At 43.3% G+C, this 18,217-nt stretch overlaps 4 protein-coding genes across 4 annotated transcripts in view; 2 read left to right on the forward strand and 2 right to left on the reverse strand.

The window, feature by feature from the left end:
- The window catches only part of tmprss9 (transmembrane serine protease 9), a gene marked incomplete at both ends in the record, with an annotated part of 12,245 nt that extends 10,312 nt beyond the window's left edge, over positions 1-1,933 (reverse strand). The window contains 4 exons of the mRNA XM_080536018.1: positions 1-60; positions 518-585; positions 946-1,073; positions 1,792-1,933. The exon at positions 1-60 is cut by the window's left edge and continues 116 nt beyond it. Coding sequence (XP_080392144.1) covers positions 1-60; positions 518-585; positions 946-1,073; positions 1,792-1,933 — 398 coding nt within the window. The remainder of the gene's footprint in view (positions 61-517; positions 586-945; positions 1,074-1,791) is intronic.
- Positions 1,934-6,277: 4,344 nt separating this feature from the next.
- lsm7 (LSM7 homolog, U6 small nuclear RNA and mRNA degradation associated) lies at positions 6,278-8,756 on the reverse strand (the record flags this gene model as incomplete). Its single annotated transcript, XM_080535523.1, has 5 exons — positions 6,278-6,680; positions 6,920-7,098; positions 7,656-7,727; positions 8,027-8,117; positions 8,751-8,756. The coding sequence occupies 4 exons, from the start codon at positions 8,754-8,756 to the stop codon at positions 6,956-6,958; spliced, it is 312 nt and encodes a 103-aa protein (XP_080391649.1). The 3' UTR covers positions 6,278-6,680; positions 6,920-6,955.
- Positions 8,757-9,259: 503 nt separating this feature from the next.
- On the forward strand, positions 9,260-12,392 carry LOC308161938 (kelch-like protein 23; the record flags this gene model as incomplete). Its single annotated transcript, XM_080536019.1, has 3 exons — positions 9,260-11,183; positions 11,460-11,877; positions 12,089-12,392. The coding sequence occupies 3 exons, from the start codon at positions 9,260-9,262 to the stop codon at positions 12,390-12,392; spliced, it is 2,646 nt and encodes an 881-aa protein (XP_080392145.1).
- A 648-nt stretch (positions 12,393-13,040) lies between these two features.
- LOC308161939 (kelch-like protein 23) lies at positions 13,041-15,248 on the forward strand (the record flags this gene model as incomplete). The annotated part of the gene is made up of 3 exons (XM_080536020.1): positions 13,041-14,019; positions 14,284-14,701; positions 14,945-15,248. The coding sequence occupies 3 exons, from the start codon at positions 13,041-13,043 to the stop codon at positions 15,246-15,248; spliced, it is 1,701 nt and encodes a 566-aa protein (XP_080392146.1).
- Between the last annotated feature and the right edge of the window lie 2,969 nt (positions 15,249-18,217).

Here is an 18,217-nt window from a genome sequence, read left to right on the forward strand (position 1 = left end):
TGGAACTTGGCCACCCTGAAGGCCAGGCGGAACGTGACCATCACGTTCCCATTGATGTTACTGGAGATGGAGAAATCTTGTTAGAGATCTGACGTTTGTGCTGTTGTGTGTCTTTTCGATATAATGTTATCCTTCTTTACTGTTATCCAATAATACACTTGATTTAATAATACAATTGTTTGAATTTGAATCATATATAGTTAAATACATATCGTGAGTTTAGAATTATACGGTTCTATCTCCGTTTAGGGCAGTTCAGAGATATTGAGCGTCAACGTTTTTACATTCCATTATGTTTTGTGAGATGGAAACCTTTGTATTTTGTTAATTTCTAACTAAAACATTTCAACATTTTAAAAATAACACCACACAGGCATTAATAAACACCTAATGGATCAGATTATGTAAAAAACTAAATTTTGACCAAAAATGGAGATAGAACCTTATAATTCTAACGTCACGATATGTGACTGTGTCTGCATTACTGTGGTTCCTACTGTGGTTTGTATTGACTTACCCATAGGCAACAATATTACAGTCAATGTAGTGATGACCTACAGATGAGGCAATGAAGATATTCCTAATCTGCAAGTGGAGGATTAGAAAGTAGACGACAGCTGTATGAGCTGTCACTGGTAGACAAACAAACAAAAGTACAGTACATTTGTATTCAAAACACAAAGAAATTAGGTGTCAATAAAATAGCATCATCTGACTAGAAATTTGACATGACATACTATGTTCATGCCCCATGACAGTGCATTCTTCTTTTGAACATTTGAAACACAACACATCTCAGTCAAATCAATAGCATCTGGTAAATAATGTTAATATGATGACGATGACATCATCCGGCTTCAGTGCGGGTCAGCTATTTGAGAGATTAACATTCCAAACATACAGTATACATGACATGACAGCTGGAGTGAAGTCAGCTCCTCCTACCTTAGTGTTCAGAGTGGAAGAGAGGAGGATAAAGAACCCTGAGGTCTCGTCTTGTAGATCTGCTTCATATTTGAGACCTTTCAGTTCCACAGTCTCCCTGAAGTAATGCTGCTCCTGCACCAAGTACGCTAACAGTGGCAGAGCAGAATGCATGTTAGTACCACTGTTAATTTTGTCAGGCTTTTTAGTCACTTAGTCTTTGGTGTTTAGATGAAGATGCACACCAGTTCTAGTCACACCAAGTCACCTCCATTTTCCTTAGTTCCAGTCCAGTTCCAGTTGATGAAAACCTGAAAACATTCCAGTGCAGTTTCAGTCCACAAAAACCCCAAAACATTTTAGTCTAGCCGTAGTCAGCGATGAAAACTCGACTAAAATGTTTTGGAGCTTTTGTGGACTGAGACTGCACTGGAATGTTTTCAGTTTTCATCAACTGGAACTGGACTGGAACTAAGAACATTTGAGGTGACTTGGTGTGACTAGAACTGGTGTGCATCTTCATCTAAACACCAAAGACTAAGTGACTAAAAAGCCTGCCAAAATTAACACTGGTTAGTGCTGGGTGGGATTGACAGAATGGCTTATAACACTATTCAGAGGTGTTATAGCGCTACAATTTGGAGGTGGCACTAAAGGCAAGATCTTGCTTTTATGTCCTCTATTAGAGTAATATGATACGTATAATATAATTGAATATAACAACACAACACCATGAAATAGAATAGAATAGAACATTTCTCTGTGGGGGGAACTTCCATATTTCATATCATATCTTATTCTTAATGTGGGTAGGACCACCAGTTTAAACGCCTCTGGGTGCGATAAGCTTGAAGTTACATGACTCACCGATCAGCAAGCCTACACCGACCCCGATGATGAGGAAGATGAGGAAGAAGACTAGGATGAAGCTCTTGCAGCAGGCAGAGTTGGCGGGCGCAGAGGGGGGCGGGGTCGGTGACCACTGTTCACGGTCCTTCTTCACCTCCATGATGGCTTCAGACACACATCACACGGGTCATTCCACTGGCTGAAGAAGGTGATAGAAGAAGGTTTTTCCTTCTATCAATGGCCCCCGGGCCTGAGCTGGATTACTCTTCCTGCTACGACTGGTGGATTGATGTAAGTCGCTTTGGAATAAGGCGTCTGCTAAATGCCAAAAATGTAAAATGTAAATGCAGGTAGAATGTCCAAAGGGGGAATTCATTGTATGGGAAATAATTGGGTTACAGAACAATTAGTCTCACTAAAATAAGACTCTTTTGAGGTTCTGGGTTCTGAGATTAGGCACACCAATGCCGCCATTGGTGTGTGAATGTGTGTGTGAATGGGTGAATGAGAGGCAGTTGTAAAGCGCTTTGGAGCAGCTTTGGAGCAGCAAAAAAGGCGCTATATAAGTGCAGTCCGTTTACCATTGACCATTTACCATTTACACAATGAACCCAAAAGAACAAGAGATTAGAAGAGGAGCAGTCATGCTTCCTGTACACCCAGATGGGCTATTTACTTCATCTCAAACTCCATCTAATGAAAGATATGAAGATACATAATAAAGAACGATATTGAGAGTTGTGGGAACAACCTAGGCCATTATAATCTCCCTAAATATGTCCCTAACAAAAAGCTTATGGTCTTTCGTTGAGGAGATGAATGTCATAATGAACATAGCTATAAGTCCTCAATGTATCTGCTTTCTTTAAAGGGCCTCTCACCTGAGGGGACAGCTAGGTACGAATACCATGGCAGGATAATTTTACACACTAATCACATTTAACAATGATGGGTGCGGCTTGGAGCAGAAAAGAAGGCCCTAAATCTTCCATCTAATGTTCATCCATCAAAGGGGAATGTTGCATGAATGAATCCATGGAACCATGGAATGTTGCATGAATGTTGCATGAATCCATGGAACCATGGAAACAAACAGAATATCCCCCCACTCAACATGGACATTAACCAACAATCACATAAGAAGATGTTTTATAAGACATGATGCATGATCAAACGTAATACCGTATGTTACAGAAAACGTGTAACAACATGAATGCTTTAGGCCCAGCAGGTTGATTTGTCTGTTTGTGAAGACATTTTGGAGCAAGGTGCTGGAAGTATGGAAGCATATAGCTGACTTAATTCAAATGCTAATGCAATATGAGATTGCAATTGCATGTTCCACTTTTGCATGCATTCTTTCAGACAATATTCAAATTCAAATTCAAATATTCAGAATTCAAATTCGAATTCTATTCCATACTGGAAGCGCAACGTAGCGTGATATGCGCGCGTAAAGCAAAATGTAATGTGAAAAACATAACAGAGGTAAGTTACTTAGCATACCAAGCATTCATTGCTTGGAAATATGCATAAATAATATGTGCATAAATTAAATAGCAATGACAGCTTCCAGATAATGATCCTCTAACACTAATGTTAGGGTTTAGGGACTAGTTAAATATACACCTGGAAACAATTTGGCACTTTTACGCAAAGTTACTGCGATTCTTTTTCTGCCATTCTGATTCTTCAATGCAAAAATGTCCAGCCGGAGAAACACCCTTTGCCTTTTTTCGGGTGGTAAAACGAATACAAGAAAGGTATTTTACAGTTTAAAGTACTTCACAACTCACCGGTCACTGGTCTCCGATGTCTGACGCTGACATTCACAATGTGCTTTTCAAAGATGTGTTCAAGGAGAGAGCCTTCATGGAGGCTAAGAAAGACAACAGCTACAGCTTAGAGATCCGCTATTTGACTATTCCACCTGCCGGATGGGCGTGAAGGATGAAAGAATCACCTTCAGTACAGGACAGGTACTCGCCTTCCCAAATCCCCCCTCCCACCGGCCCAGGTCCCACCTAGATCTCTCCAGGCGTCTCAGGGATGCACCCTTGTGTGCAGAGGCTTGAGTTGGACTGTACACTGTCCACAGTATAAGTGCCCTCACTAATCTCCTTGTAAAAAAACACATTGGGAACTCCCAAATGTGCACACGTTTTTTTCCCCTCAAATATTTTTATTATTTTTCTTGAGATTAGGACAATACAACACCCAACAGGAAAGACAGACACACATTAATACCCACATCACAATCTGGGCAAAACAGACAAAAAAACACATAAAAACAAAATAAAACAAAAACACAAAAAATAAAACAACAAACAACAAAAAACTAAAACTAAAAGAAAGCAACATATAAACAAACAAACAAAAAACACACACACAGGTGCTACCAGAGGGCAAGACAAACAAAATACATGTTTACAATATTTTGATAAAGTAAAGATAGGGCATAGGTTGTGCACAAATGTGCACAAGTGCTGCTCAATTCAGCAGGGACGAAGGAAAAATGGAAAAAAACTATTCCAAAAAACCATCCAACATAACCTCTAACATACAATTTAAGATTCAGATACTAACTGAATAAAGCCTCTCTCTCACACCTTGTCGTTCGTGAGTAAGGGCCACATATTAAGTTCCTTAATTTCCTATTTTATTGCAGCCGTTGATTTAGCATGCTCTATTGACATAGTAAAACACTTCATGAGCAATGGAGGAGGGGGGGGGAGGCCCTGGAATTCATTTTAACGTTTGGCTCGGTGCCTGGTGCACACTGCTCTTGGCAGATCTCTCGGCTTCTTTTACATACAAGGATTAGTCGCTGGCCAACTTCTCTTATCAGTTCTGGTTACAGAACTTGGTGCCTTTAGACCACTTCCACTGTGCCACTCAATCCACTATTTAAGATGAAAGGAAGAGGGGGGGGGGCTGTGATATGTATGTGAAAAGCAGGTAAACCTGTACATTTAACAATTCATATCCCTCTCCATTCAGACTGAATACATGACTCTACTTACTACTTCAAATGTAGCAGAGGAACACAATTGTTTGCACAATGTTAAGTAACACTTCTATAACATTTTACATTACCTTTACATGTTTGCCGTTTAGCAGACAGCTAACAACAACAACTCACAAACTGTGTCTCTTGTCTCGTGGGTAATAGACTACTGTTGACCTACGATAACCCTTTAATTCTCTAGTACGGCTTAGCTAACAACCCTCGGCTGAACAACACAAACAAAGGGTATGATGTCCCCAGACCAAATAGGTTGAATGTCAACCAAAGCATCCCAACAAAAGCTGAGTAGTTAACATTATTCCCTCACCCTCCCCTGAGTGGTTCTAGGGAGATGTTGTTGAAGCTACAAGTGTCTCTTTGTGTGTGTGTGTGTGTCAACAGGCTTGAATGGCTAATCCACACACACACACACACACACTCAGACACACACGCACACACTCAGACACACACGCACTCACACACACTCAGACACACATGCACTCACACATGCACGCATGCACACACACATGCACGCATGCACACACACATGCACGCATGCACACACACACTCAGACGCACACGCACTCACACACACACACACACACACACACTCAGACACACATGCACTCACACATGCACGCATGCACACACACACACACAATCACACACACACACACACACACACACTCCCTACAACAGCTGAGAATAAGAGCCTGTAGATCACAATCAGTCAGCCTCTCTTCCTAAGGTGAACAGAGCTGTTCTGCCTCCACTCCTCAGCTATAACTGTTACACTATACTAGCATGCCCTCCACCATGTTGTCTTTAAGCCAGTTCAGTTTGGCATGCCATGGGCTACAATAAATGGAATGCAAATTGTAACAGCCTTCAAAAATGTGCAAGTGTAATGCTTAGTCAATGCATCAAGCAAGGAGATACACAAGCTACACAACTCATCAGTGTAAGATCATCACTGTGGACATGGAAATTAATTAATAAATTATATATTTACAGTATAACTAATAAACTCATACAAATGTCACGTGTTGAACTAATATTTTATCTAGATGTTTTTTTAATTGCCAGTGGCCATGGAGGTACTCTCAGGTAACCCCCACCCACCCTGCCCTGGCTACCCCAAATGTAAGCTACTTTAGATGTGTGAAATACTGCCATCTAGCCCCCATGGAAGTCAACATTGTCTGATGGTCTATACGACAGTATGGTAGATAAGTGTATGGAGAATGAAAAACCAGGAGATGTACAGTATGAATATTCAGTTGAATTCTCTTATTAAAACAAACTTATATAAAAAACGTAATTTATTTTACTCAAGATGCTCTTTTTCCAAATAAAAAATAAATTAAACTTTTGACACACACTGGGCTTGTTCACTGAATCCCTGTGATGGTCCACTAACTAACTAACTGCAACTAAAATTCAACATTTGTACAACACAAACAGAAACGAAAAGTACAAATGTGTTTTTCTGCTCAATCTACATGTCATGCCTATGTCATGTCTATGTCATGTCTATGTCATGCCTGGCACAATACAGAAATGTACCTTTCCTTATGTACATTACTGCTCTGTCAGAGACAATGTGACATGTTTGTTGACTGACCACAACAATCAGTCACTTCAAACAAAAAACTGCAAATATTCCCCGTGTGATATTAGGTCCTACAAGGGCATCTCAATTGTCGGAAGTCTACTAACTTATATGCAATAATAGGGAGAAAAAACAGCAACTAGACAGGCGAACAACTATTTTCAGCAGTCGTCCACCATTTCACTCCCACCGATCCCGCCTTCTCAGACCAGCGCAGGTGTAGGAGAGCAGACGAGAGGAGGAGGCCACTCTAGATGATTGGGATGCGTCCTCTAGGTGTGCATGTTGCTGCAAAGATGGACAGCGTGACGTTAGAATTATAAGGTTCTATCTCCATTTTTGTCAAAATCTTGTTTTTTACATAATCTGATCCATTAGGTGTTTATTAATGCCTGTGTGGTGTTATTTTTAAAATGTTGACATTTCTGAGTTAGTAATTCATAAAATACATCCATCTCACAAAACATAATGGAATGTAAAAACGTTGACGCTCAATATCTCTGAACTGCCCTAAACGGAGATAGAACCTCATAATTCTAAGCTCACGACAGGGCTCCTCCCCACTAGCCGTCCTGTTGCTGGACGAAGGGGTTGGGGATGGCCTCCATGCCCTCCTGGGGGCAGATGAGGACCACAGACGTCCCTCTGCACACCACCAGACCCAGCTGTCTGGTGTCCTCTGTCAGCTTGAACTGGTCATCTGGGTCTGGATAAGGGAAAAGAGAGGACATCATAGGGATAAATAAATGCCCTTTCGACATTATAGCCGACATTATAATTCAATTAAATTAAATTCAACTTGATTGGCCATGTGCAGTGCACTAGGAACATGACTTGGTATTCTACCATGCTAAACGAGCTACAGTACATACAACAGCAAGACGACAATACAACAATACTCAAGACAAAATATACAGTATGAGTATGAGTGAGAGTATGAGTATGAGTATGAGTATGAGTATGAGTATATGAGTGAATATTATGAATAAATATACTGTACAACTAAGTGCAAGAACATGTAAAGTGCAAGGTGCAATGATCAGGAGTTATTGAGGAGGGCTATGGGGCTTTGGGGAAGAAACTGTTCAAGTGGCGTGACGTTTTTGACCTGGTGGCCCTGTACCGCTGTCCAGAAGGGAGTAATGCATTATTGATATGAGCCGGATGTGAGGGGTCAGCCACAACTGTATAATGCTTAAGGCTGGCTCAGAAAGTGTTCCGTCTTCAGGAGAACTATATTGTGCGATTGACGTCTGGTCTTACCACGCATGTATTCAATGGTGCCATCCAACACCAGGTTCAATAGAGGATCGAAGCCTTTCAAGACACCACTGGCTGTGAGGGGAGATAGAGCTGGTCAGCCACGGGTAAACACAGTGACAACTATTGCATTACATGTATATGTATCATTATACAATGATTGTTTTTGAACCAATTCTAATGGAATTACATGAGCCTGTTAACTACAGAACACAGCTTAACACATTCAATCATATCCGGAGATGGTGGTAGCCAGTAACATGAGCCCCTATTAATAATAGCGCTATAATATACCATAATAAAGACTTTGAGCTGGCTTAGTATTAATAAGAGACATGCACTGTAGCCTTTAATACTGAACCTGATCTGAATACCTTCTCGTCCCCCCTGAAACTTCACTCGGATTGGTTTGTCTATGTATTTAGATAGGTCGAATATGCTCTCTTTCTTCTTCTTGTCTTTATCCTAAAGATTAAAAGGATAACGATATTAACGATAATAATAATAATAATAATAATAATAATAATAATAATAATAATAATAATAACTTGTATTTGTATAGCGCTTTTCCTGCAAACGTCGCAGCTCAAAGTGCTCCAATCATTATATAATCATAATTTAATTATTTTGTCATTTCGTGACGTTAGAATTATAAGGTTCTATCTCCATTTTTGTCAAAATTGAGTTTTTTAAATAATCTGATCCATTAGGTGTTTATTAATGCCTGTGTGGTGTTATTTTTTAAATGTTGACATTTTTGAGTTAGTAATTCATAAAATACAAAGGTTCCATCTCACAAAACATAATGGAATGTAAAAACGTTGACGCTCAATATCTCTGAACTGCCCTAAACGGAGATAGAACCATCTAAACGGAGATAGAACCTTATCATTCTAAACGGAGATAGAACCTTCTCATTCTAAACGGAGATAGAACCTTATCATTCTAAACGGAGATAGAACCTTATCATTCTAAGCTCACGACATGTTTGGATGAAAACACGGTGACGACACCCCGTTACAAAAGTCATTGCTCACGCAGATTCAACTCTCCTCACAGTTATTTCATTCATGGGAAACGGAGAAAATACCAACTCACGGCCATGTTTGCAGAATACAGGAAGTTCAACTTTGACTTGCTGTCACAGGGCAGTCCTCCAATCACATAATTCGTGAGGAAACTCCACAAAAACAGTATTACTTCTGAGTAATATAAGCCTGACATTATATTCCCCCTCAATAGCTCATGCTACATAAATGAATCTTAATTTTCTGTTCTAACAGATAATATCTATATAACAATCTTATAACATTGGATTAAACAAACTTGGATTGGAAATGTTACAATCTTTTTTAGCTGTGTAGTTTTATTGAGTTAATGCAAATGTCTGGTCTTAAATTTCATGTGAATAGCTGCAACGGAAATATGTTGCATGAAAATATTTTCGATGTGTTTAATACTTATTTCCCCCCCGCTGTATATTTAGCCCCTGTTTTTGCAACTGACCTCATTTCCCATGCTGCCAGCCAGTGGGTATAAATAGTTAGTGTGTGCTGAACCAGAGACGGGGGAGGTCGGTGAGCTGACTCTGGGTGTCGTGTGGTGACATGGACTGCACATATAAAGAGTTGGAGGCTTATAACTTTCGATCAACAGCTTCTCCTGTGTTATCCGGTCCCCAGGATGAACCTTCCTCAGATGTGGTGCCTGAGGAGGTAGATGTGGTGCCTGTAGATGTGCCTGTAGATGTGGAGGTAGATGTGGTGCCTGTAGATGTGGTGCCTGAGGATGTGGTGCCTGTAGATGTGGAGGTAGATGTGGTGCCTGAGGATGTGGTGCCTGAGGATGTGGTGCCTGTAGATGTGGAGGTAGATGTGGTGCCTGTAGATGTGGTGCCTGTAGATGTGCCTGTAGATGTGGTGCCTGTAGATGTGGAGGTAGATGTGGTGCCTGTAGATGTGGAGGTAGATGTGGTGCCTGTAGATGTGGAGGTAGATGTGGTGCCTGTAGATGTGGTGCCTGAGGATGTGGTGCCTGTAGATGTGGTGCCTGAGGATGTGGTGCCTATAGATGTGGAGGTAGATGTGGTGCCTGAGGATGTGGTGCCTGTAGATGTGGAGGTAGATGTGGTGCCTGAGGATGTGGTGCCTGTAGATGTGCCTGTAGATGTGGAGGTAGATGTGGTGCCTGAGGATGTGGTGCCTGTAGATGTGCCTATAGATGTGGAGGTAGATGTGGTGCCTGAGGATGTGGTGCCTGTAGATGTGGAGGTAGATGTGGTGCCTGAGGATGTGGTGCCTGTAGATGTGCCTGTAGATGTGGAGGTAGATGTGGTGCCTGAGGATGTGGTGCCTGTAGATGTGGTGCCTGTAGATGTGGAGGTAGATGTGGTGCCTGAGGATGTGGTGCCTGTAGATGTGGTGCCTGTAGATGTGGAGGTAGATGAGGTGCCTGAGGATGTGGTGCCTGTAGATGTGCCTGTAGATGTGGAGGTAGATGTGGTGCCTGAGGATGTGCCTGTAGATGTGGAGGTAGATGTGGTGCCTGTAGATGTGCCTGTAGATGTGGTGCCTGTAGATGTGGTGCCTGAGGATGTGGTGCCTGTAGATGTGGAGGTAGATGTGGTGCCTGAGGAAGTAGATGTGGTGCCTGAGGAAGTAGATGTGGTGCCCGACGCAGCACTGCAGGTGGAGGCAGAGTCCTTCTATGTCAACCGTCAGAGACTGGCTCTTCAGAGCTCATATTTCCGGGCTCTGTTCTACGGCGGTGGTAAAGAGAGTGCTGAGCGCCACATTGAAATCAAAGGAGTAGGCCTCGAGCAGTTCCGCGTCCTGATGAACTATACCCAGACGTACAGGCTGCCTCTCGACAGAGAGAACGTCCTAGGGATCCTAGAGGCTTCCGACTTCCTCCAGCTGGAGAGAGCCAGGCTTCTGTGCTGCAAGTTCCTGGAGAGAGAGCTGCATCTGAGCAACTGCTTGGGGATGATGGCCTACGCCTGGCAGCTGGGCTGTAGGGAACTCTACACGGCGGCGCGCGAGGTAGCGCTCATCCACCTACCCGCCATCGCCTCCGAGGACGACTTCATGTACCTTTCCAAGGAGAGCGTGGCGGACCTCTTGGCCGGTGACGACCTCTTTGTCCCCAGAGAGGACCTTGCCTTAGAGATGGCCCTACACTGGGCAGCCTTCGATCCTAGCCGCGAAAAGGACTTCATGGAGTTGATGGGCTTGCTGAGGCCGGAGTGTCTGTCCCTGCCTTATATCACGGAGATGCTGACCAGAGGCGACGCGGCCTCCGATCCACGGGCCAATCTCATCAGTAAACTGCTAAACGACCATTACCCAGCTAGCTGGACCATGAGGAGGTCAATACCTCGGACCAGAGCGAGAGAGACTCTGTATATCCTAGGAGGGCCCCATGACCAGGACAAGCAGCTTCTCTATCAGTTCCACCCTCGTAGTGGGAGATGGCAGGCCTGCGCTCCCCTGCAGAGGAAAAATCTCCTTAAGTACTCTGTGGCAGCAGTAGGTAATGATTTATCATTTGAATTACCTTATTTATTCGAAGCAAATGTGTGTATTAGTGTACAATGAATTGTTGCATGTATTGTATACTACTATTGTATAATATAGTAGTATGCTATCTGAACTACAGGCTGTTTATCATGTGCTACTACAGAAGTCATTTATAGTCAGTCAGTCAGTATGTCGGCTTTTGATATCCGGTTGCTATTCTATTCGTTCTATTCTGACATCATTCCATTCTATTTGATTCTATTCTGTACATGCTCCTCCTCACCTATAGGGGACAATGTGGTCGTCACCGGGGGTCACTTCCGTGACAAGGTGAGGTGGTACAGTGTGGACTGGGTGAGCGTGTTCCAGTGTGCGAACGACTGCTGGGTGGAGGGGCCCGCGCTGCGGAAGTCCAGACAGAGCCACTGCTCCGTGGGTCTGGGGCTGGACCTGTACGTCCTGGGGGGCAGCATGGACGGGAAGGGGCCTGTGGCTGACGTGGAGAGGCTGTCTCTGGGGTCGGACGGATGCTGGGAAGGGGTCAGCCCCATGGTCCGGGCTGTGGAGAGGGCTGCTACGGCCACCCTGGGGGCACATATCTACGTGGCCTGCGGGCTGGATGAGAACGGAGAGGTGTACAGCGGTATTCAGAGGTACCTGGTGAAGGAGAACCAATGGGATGTCGTCTCATATTCCCCACTTCCGAGGTAATTGTTGAATCCAGATCTATGGCTCAGCTTGTCCACATGTAGGTGCTGCAATGTAGATCTTTAACTTGTCTATTCATAACAGCCTCATCAGCTCACATCTAGCTAAACAGACCAAGAAGTCCACTTGAATTCAACATTCAAGACAGTTTATTTTGTCTGGGGGTAATCGACATTACAGGGCAACATTACATCTTGTGTTCCCTCCTAGATATGATCTTCTGGCTACGGAGCTCAACGGCGCTCTCTATCTGTTTGGAGGGCAGACGCTGAGACTGGACGTGGAGACGGACGAATGGACAGCTCTGGAGGAAGAGTGTCTGGAGAGGAAGTTCTTCTGCGGCTGCACCACGGTCAACGGTCAGATCTACCTGCTCAGCGAGAGGAAGTTGAATAAAGCGGTCCCTAACATGGTGCTTCTGGACCCCTACATTGACACCTGCGTGGAGACAGACGACGCCATACCCTGCCCTGTTCCCCTCCGAGGGTGTGTCACCATGCGGTGTGTCACATGACACCTAGGAGATGGCTGCCATACTTTCCGGCAACTCCCTCTCTTCTGAAGAACATTTGCAATATTCCGTTTGAAACGGTCAAACACTCATCTCTGGCTGATGACTTTTTGATGAGGACTTTTTGAGACTAATCAGGATGCACTTGTTCTTGTGACTGTGCCAGAAGTATGTTGTAAGGCATTCTGATAAAATGCCACATTTTAGTCTTTTATTGTGACCAGCATAAGGCACACCTGTGCAATAATCATGCTGTCTAATATTGATATCATGCAGCATCTGGATATGCCACACCTGTCAGGTGGATGGATTATCTCGGCAAAGGACAATAACATATATGTAACATATATATATATATATATATAACATTGGATTAAACAAACTTGGATTGGAATGTTACAATCTCTTTCAGCTGTGTAGTTGTATTGAGTTAATGCAAATGTATGGTCTTAAATTTCATGTGAATAGCTGCAATGGAAATATGTTGAATGAAAATATTGTTGAAGTGTTTAATACTTATTCCCCCCGCTGTATATTTAGCCCCTGTTTTTGCAACTGACCTCATTTCACATGCTGCCAGCCAGTGGGTATAAATAGTTGTTAGAACCAGAGACGGGGGAGGTGAGCTGACTCTGGGTGTTGTGTGGTGACATGGACTGCACAGATAAAGAGTTGGAGGCTTATAACTTTAGATCAACAGCTTCTCCTGTGTTATCCGGTCCCCAGGATGAAACTTCCTCAGATGAGGAGCCTGAGGAGGTAGATGTGGTACCAGACGCGGCACTGCAGGTGGAGGCAGAGTCCTTCTATGTCAACCGTCAGAGACTGGCTCTTCAGAGCCCATATTTCCGGGCACTGTTCTACGGCGGTGGTAAAGAGAGTGCTAAGCGCCACATTGAAATCAAAGGAGTCGGCCTCGAGCAGTTCCGCGTCCTGATGGACTATACCCAGACGTACAGGCTGCCTCTCGACAGAGAGAACGTCCTAGGGATCCTAGAGGCTTCCGACTTCCTCCAGCTGGAGAGAGCCAGGCTTCTGTGCTGCAAGTTCCTGGAGAGAGAGCTGCATCTGAGCAACTGCTTGGGGATGATGGCCTACGCCTGGCAGTTGGGCTGTAGGGAACTCTACACGGCGGCGCGCGAGGTAGCGCTCACCCACCTACCCGCCATCGCCTCCGAGGACGACTTCATGTACCTCTCCAAGGAGAGCGTGGCGGATCTCTTGGCCAGTGACGACCTCTCTGTCCCCAGAGAGGACCTTGCCTTAGAGATGGCCCTACACTGGGCAGCCTTCGATCCTAGCCGTGAAGAGGACTTCATGGAGTTGATGGGCTTGGTGAGGCCGGAGTGCCTGACCGTGCCTTATCTCACAGAGCTGCTGACCAGAGTCGACGCGGCCTCCGATCCCCGGGCCAAGCTCATCTGTAAACTGAACGAGCATTACCCAGCTAGCTGGACCATGGGGAGGTCAATACCTCGGACCAGAGCGAGAGAGACTCTGTATACCCTAGGAGGGCCCCATGACCAGGACAAGCAGCTTCTCTATCAGTTCCACCCTCGTAGTGGGAGATGGCAGGCCTGTGCTCCCCTGCAGAGGACACATCTCCTTAAGTACTCTGTGGCAGCAGTAGGTAATGATTTATCATTTGAATTACCTTATTTATTCGAAGCAAATGTGTGTATTAGTGTACAATGAATTGTTGCATGTATACTACTATTGTATCATATAGTAGTATGCTATATGAACTACAGGCTGTGAACTATCATGTGCTACTACAGAAGTCATTTATACAGTATGTCGGCTTCTGATATCCGGTTGCTATTCTATTCATTCTATTCTGACATCATTCCGTTCTATTTGATTCTATTCTGTACATGCTCCTCCTCACCTATAGGGGACATTGTGGTCGTCACCGGGGGTCACTTCCGTGACAAGGTGAGGTGGTACAGTGTGGACTGGGTGAGCCTGTTCCAGTGTGCGAACGACTGCTGGGTGGAGGGGCCCGCGCTGCAGAAGTCCAGACAGAGCCACTGCTCCGTGGGTCTGGGGCTGGACCTGTACGTCCTGGGGGGCAGCATGGACGGGAAGGGGCCCGTGGCTGACGTGGAGAGGCTGTCTCTGGGGTCGGACGGATGCTGGGAAGGGGTCAGCCCCATGGTCCGGGCTGTGGAGAGGGCTGCTACGGCCACCCTGGGGGCACATATCTACGTGGCCTGCGGGCTGGATGAGAACGGAGAGGTGTACAGCGGTATTCAGAGGTACCTGGTGAAGGAGAACCAATGGGATGTCGTCTCATATTCTCCACTTCCAAGGTAATGGTTGAATCCAGATTTCCGCAGAGTTGCTGCTTGTCTATCTATGGCTCAGCTTAGTCCAAATGTAGGTGCTTCAACGTAGATCTTTAACTTGTCTATTCATAACAGCCTCATCAGCTCACATCTAGCTAAACAGCAGACCAAGAAGTCCACTTGAATTCAACATTCAAGACAGTTTATTTTGTCTGGGGGTAATCGAGATTACGGGGCAACATTACATTTTGTGTTCTTCCCTCCTAGATATGATCTTCTGGCTACGGAGCTCAACGGGGCCCTTTATCTGTTTGGAGGGCAGACGCTGAGACTGGACGTGGAGACGGACGAATGGACAGCTCTGGAGGAAGAGTGTCTGGGGAGGAAGTTCTTCTGCGGCTGCACCACGGTCAACGGTCAGATCTACCTGCTCAGCGAGAGGAAGTTGAATAAAGCGGTCCCTAACATGGTGCTTCTGGACCCCTACATTGACACCTGCGTGGAGACAGACGACGCCATACCCTGCCCTGTTCCCCTCCGAGGGTGTGTCACCATGCGAATTGTCACATGACATCTAGGAGATGGCTGCCATACTTTCCGGCAACTCGGCAACTCCCTCCCTTCTGAAGAAGATTTGCAATATTCCATTTGAAACGGTCAAACGGTCAAACACTCATCTCTGGCTGATTACTCTTTGACGAGGACGTTTTGAGACTAATCAGTATGCACTTGTTCTTGTGACTGTGCCAAAAGAATGTAAGGCATTCTGATTAAATGTCACATTTTAGTCTCATTTAGGGTAAAATGCGATTTGAGTTGCATTTCATGTACGAAAGGCGCTATATAAATAAAGCTTTACTTACTTACTTACTTACTTACTTTTATTGTGACCAGCGTAAGGCACACCTGTGCAATAATTATGCTGTCTAATCTTGATATCATGCAGCATCTTGATATGCCACACCTGTCAGGTGGTTGGATTATCTTGGCAAAGGAGTGCCCGCTAACACAGATTTAAACAAATGTGTGAACAAAATCTGAGAGAAATAGGCCTTTTGTGTACATAGAAAAAGTCTTACAACTTTGATTTCAACTCGTGAAAGATTGGAGCAAAAACAAGTGTTGGCTTAAATTTTGTGTTCAGTGTATAAGGCCTTATTTACTTATAGTTACATTTCCAATGTTCAATTTGTGTTGATAAAAAAAAAAAAAAAGTATCCGTGTAGCATTTGACTGTATTTGGCAATTGATCTGTATGAAAATGCATGAGAGTAGGTGAAATTATTATTTACACACTAACACATTTATAACTAGTTATTCCGTTCTCCAATTCCATAGACAGGAAAAAATAGGAAAGGGGACTCGTCATCATTCAGGGAGAAGGGTGGAGAACAGGACAGCAGCAGTGGCGGACTCAGGCTGTTTGAAGGGCAGGGGGGTCGAAAAGAAAAAAAGGGCACCTACTGCACAACATGGGACCCCATCAGTGCACATGGTCAAGTTTAGACCATTGGAAGAGCACCAATAGGGCACATCCTCTAATTTCGCCACTCAAAAGGGCACTTTAGTGCGACGTTTTTCAACTGTGGGGGCACATGGTCAAGTTTAGACCATTGGAGGGGCACCAATAGGGCACATCCTCTCATTTTCGCCACTCAAAAGGGCATTTTTGCCACTCAAAAGAGCACTTAAGAGAGAAGTTTTTCAACCGTGGGGACACCAGGAGGGGCAGTCGCCCCACCGCCCCCCCCCCCCTGAGTCCGCCAGTGGACAGCAGTCCAGATCTGCTCCATGTCAGCAGGATCAACATACACCCATATGAAATATCTTGTGGACGGAAATTATTTCCATCAGGCATCAATCATGATGTTCTACGTATGTATGATGTTCTATGATGTTCAGTTCTACCGTGCCTCACATGATTGAAATACTCTTAGTTAAATACTCTTAGTTAAATTAAAGAAATATTAGAAGAAAAACTTTTGGTGTTATAATCACCAAAACTCTGAGAAACAAGACACTGTAGTTGCAATTACATTACAACACAAGTTACAATAAAGGTGCACTTTGTTAACCAAGTCATTCTTTATCAAAGACAAAACTTTTTGCAGATACTGTACAATAAGTATTCAACAATTTACATTATTGTATTGTACTGAATGTGTGACGCATGTGACAACCATACTAAAGATAATTATGAATATTAGTATAACCCGTAGGAAACACTAGTGTTCCTGTTACTGATATACTGTGACAACGCCACTCCCAAAGGTAGGGTGGGAGACCCTAGATACAATATATTCGTTGACTTCCCCAGAAGTAAGTGTTCAGTTTAATTGAATTTCTTTTTAATTTTGAGTTTTCAAAATTAAACGTTACAAAACTATGTATTTGCCTGTTTGCTATGGAGAACAATACAGAGCATTCAAGACAGTTAAACAGATTTAATTAAAGTAAACTAATCAAAGAAAACAAAACAAAAACACAGACAAAACTCTTACAATCTGATTTTCTACCTATTTGCGTACCCATAGTTATTTTGGTGATTCATCTCAGTGTTGAAGTTTGTGAGCTGTTATTTATGCACTCTAAAGGCTCATGTCCCTGAAATATAATTATTTTATTTATTGAAATTCTGTTCTAACATGCATTAAATGCTGTCATATTTATCAATGTGTTTGACCTCTGATTCTGCGACCACCAGGGACTTGACATTAGATCACATTCTCTAAATATTATCTTAGCTCTGTAGTCTTAGAAGTACTAAGATACGTGGCTGGCACTGAGATACCAAATGCTTATTTGGATTTGACCAACATATTTGTTCATGAGATTAATAACATTACAACCTTCAAGGAACTTTGTAAGTTTTTGATAAAATACTTATTGGCATGTCAAACCATGTTTTTTGGTTTGTTTGTTTTTTACCCATATTAACATGATTTATACCTACATTGTAGAGAACTTTTGAAACATTGTGAGTTGTATACTAAGTACCTTGAATCTAATACTATGAAATGTGCAGTTTTTGACAGGAATCCTTTTCAAGACAGCAGTATCACTAAATTATCCAGCTAACTTGGAAAGAAATCCAATATTTCACATGATTTTCTGTTTTGACAAGATACTGTATTTAATCTTGAGTTGTTGAGAGTCTAGTAATGAATTAATTACTAATAATGAATAAATAATAAAGTATCTTTATTCACTTTTTTTCAAGATATTTGGTAGTTAGCTGGCTTACTCATTGATCCTGCTTTTCTAACAGCCCCTTGGTTTGGTTTGTCCTGAGCTGTATGTATAGAGCACAATTATTAACATGTGTAAAGTGATTTGACCCTAATAAGCACCATAACCATGTGTGAAATATTTCAGACCTTGAGAATGTTAGGATTGAATTAAGTCGCAATACTACCATCAACTAGAATGGTTTGCTGCTCTGAAGAGATTTCCAAATATCTACTTTTGCTGTGGGTACAAGAAGTTTTCATTACCAACTCTATTTGACTAGATGTAAATACAAGCTATTTTTTAAAGAGT

This window comes from Nansenia antarctica, assembly GCF_963989245.1.
Source record: "Nansenia antarctica genome assembly, chromosome: 7".
In the NCBI taxonomy this organism is placed as follows: domain Eukaryota; kingdom Metazoa; phylum Chordata; class Actinopteri; order Argentiniformes; family Microstomatidae; genus Nansenia; species Nansenia antarctica.